We start from the raw sequence: 622 nt of genomic DNA, 5'->3' as shown, positions 1-622 counted from the left end.
AAAAAAAAAAAAGAAAAAAAATGAGATGAAAAGAAAAGAAAACACATATATATATATATATATATATATATATATATATATATATATATATGTGTAAATATATTCAGGATTAACAAAAACAAAAGGAAGAAAGAAAGCAACCAGTTTTATTTGACATTTTTCTCTTGTTTATATAGCATATCCAATATATACTTATATTTATTAACTTTATTATCCCTCGTTGCTGTTACGGTAACATAAGAGTTTCTATTACCTGGAATACATCCACTTACTAGAATTTCATTTCTTTCTAAATTTAATCCTAGCAATTTCAAATTAATCATAGTTCTATATTTGTTTCCATGTTTACCTGGCATTTTTTTTCCTTTTAAAACTCGTCCTATATGGGTAGAAGCACCAATGGACCCTGGCTTTCTATGATGACCACTTCCATGAGTCATAGGACCTCTAAAGGGGTGAAGGGAAAAAAAAAATAAATAAAATGATAGTAAATATAACAGAAAAAAGAAAAATACCACAATGGTAGGTTGTAGATTAATATATATATATATATATATATATATATATATATATATATTCATGTGTAATATGAATTAACTTTTTTTTATTTTATTTTATTTTA

General features: G+C 23.5%; 1 protein-coding gene across 1 annotated transcript; it reads right to left on the bottom strand.

Moving 5' to 3' along the window:
* Positions 1 to 146: 146 nt before the first annotated feature.
* On the bottom strand, positions 147 to 447 carry PGSY75_0008900B (putative 50S ribosomal protein L3, apicoplast; the record flags this gene model as incomplete). Its single annotated transcript, XM_018783225.1, has 1 exon — positions 147 to 447. A coding segment is annotated over one exon (301 nt), but the record flags the coding sequence as incomplete, so codon positions are not given.
* Between the last annotated feature and the right edge of the window lie 175 nt (positions 448 to 622).

This window comes from Plasmodium gaboni, assembly GCF_001602025.1.
Source record: "Plasmodium gaboni strain SY75 chromosome Unknown, whole genome shotgun sequence".
In the NCBI taxonomy this organism is placed as follows: Eukaryota; Apicomplexa; class Aconoidasida; order Haemosporida; family Plasmodiidae; genus Plasmodium; species Plasmodium gaboni.
Note: the sequence above shows the minus strand (reverse complement) of the source record. Positions and strands in the feature narration are given on the sequence as shown.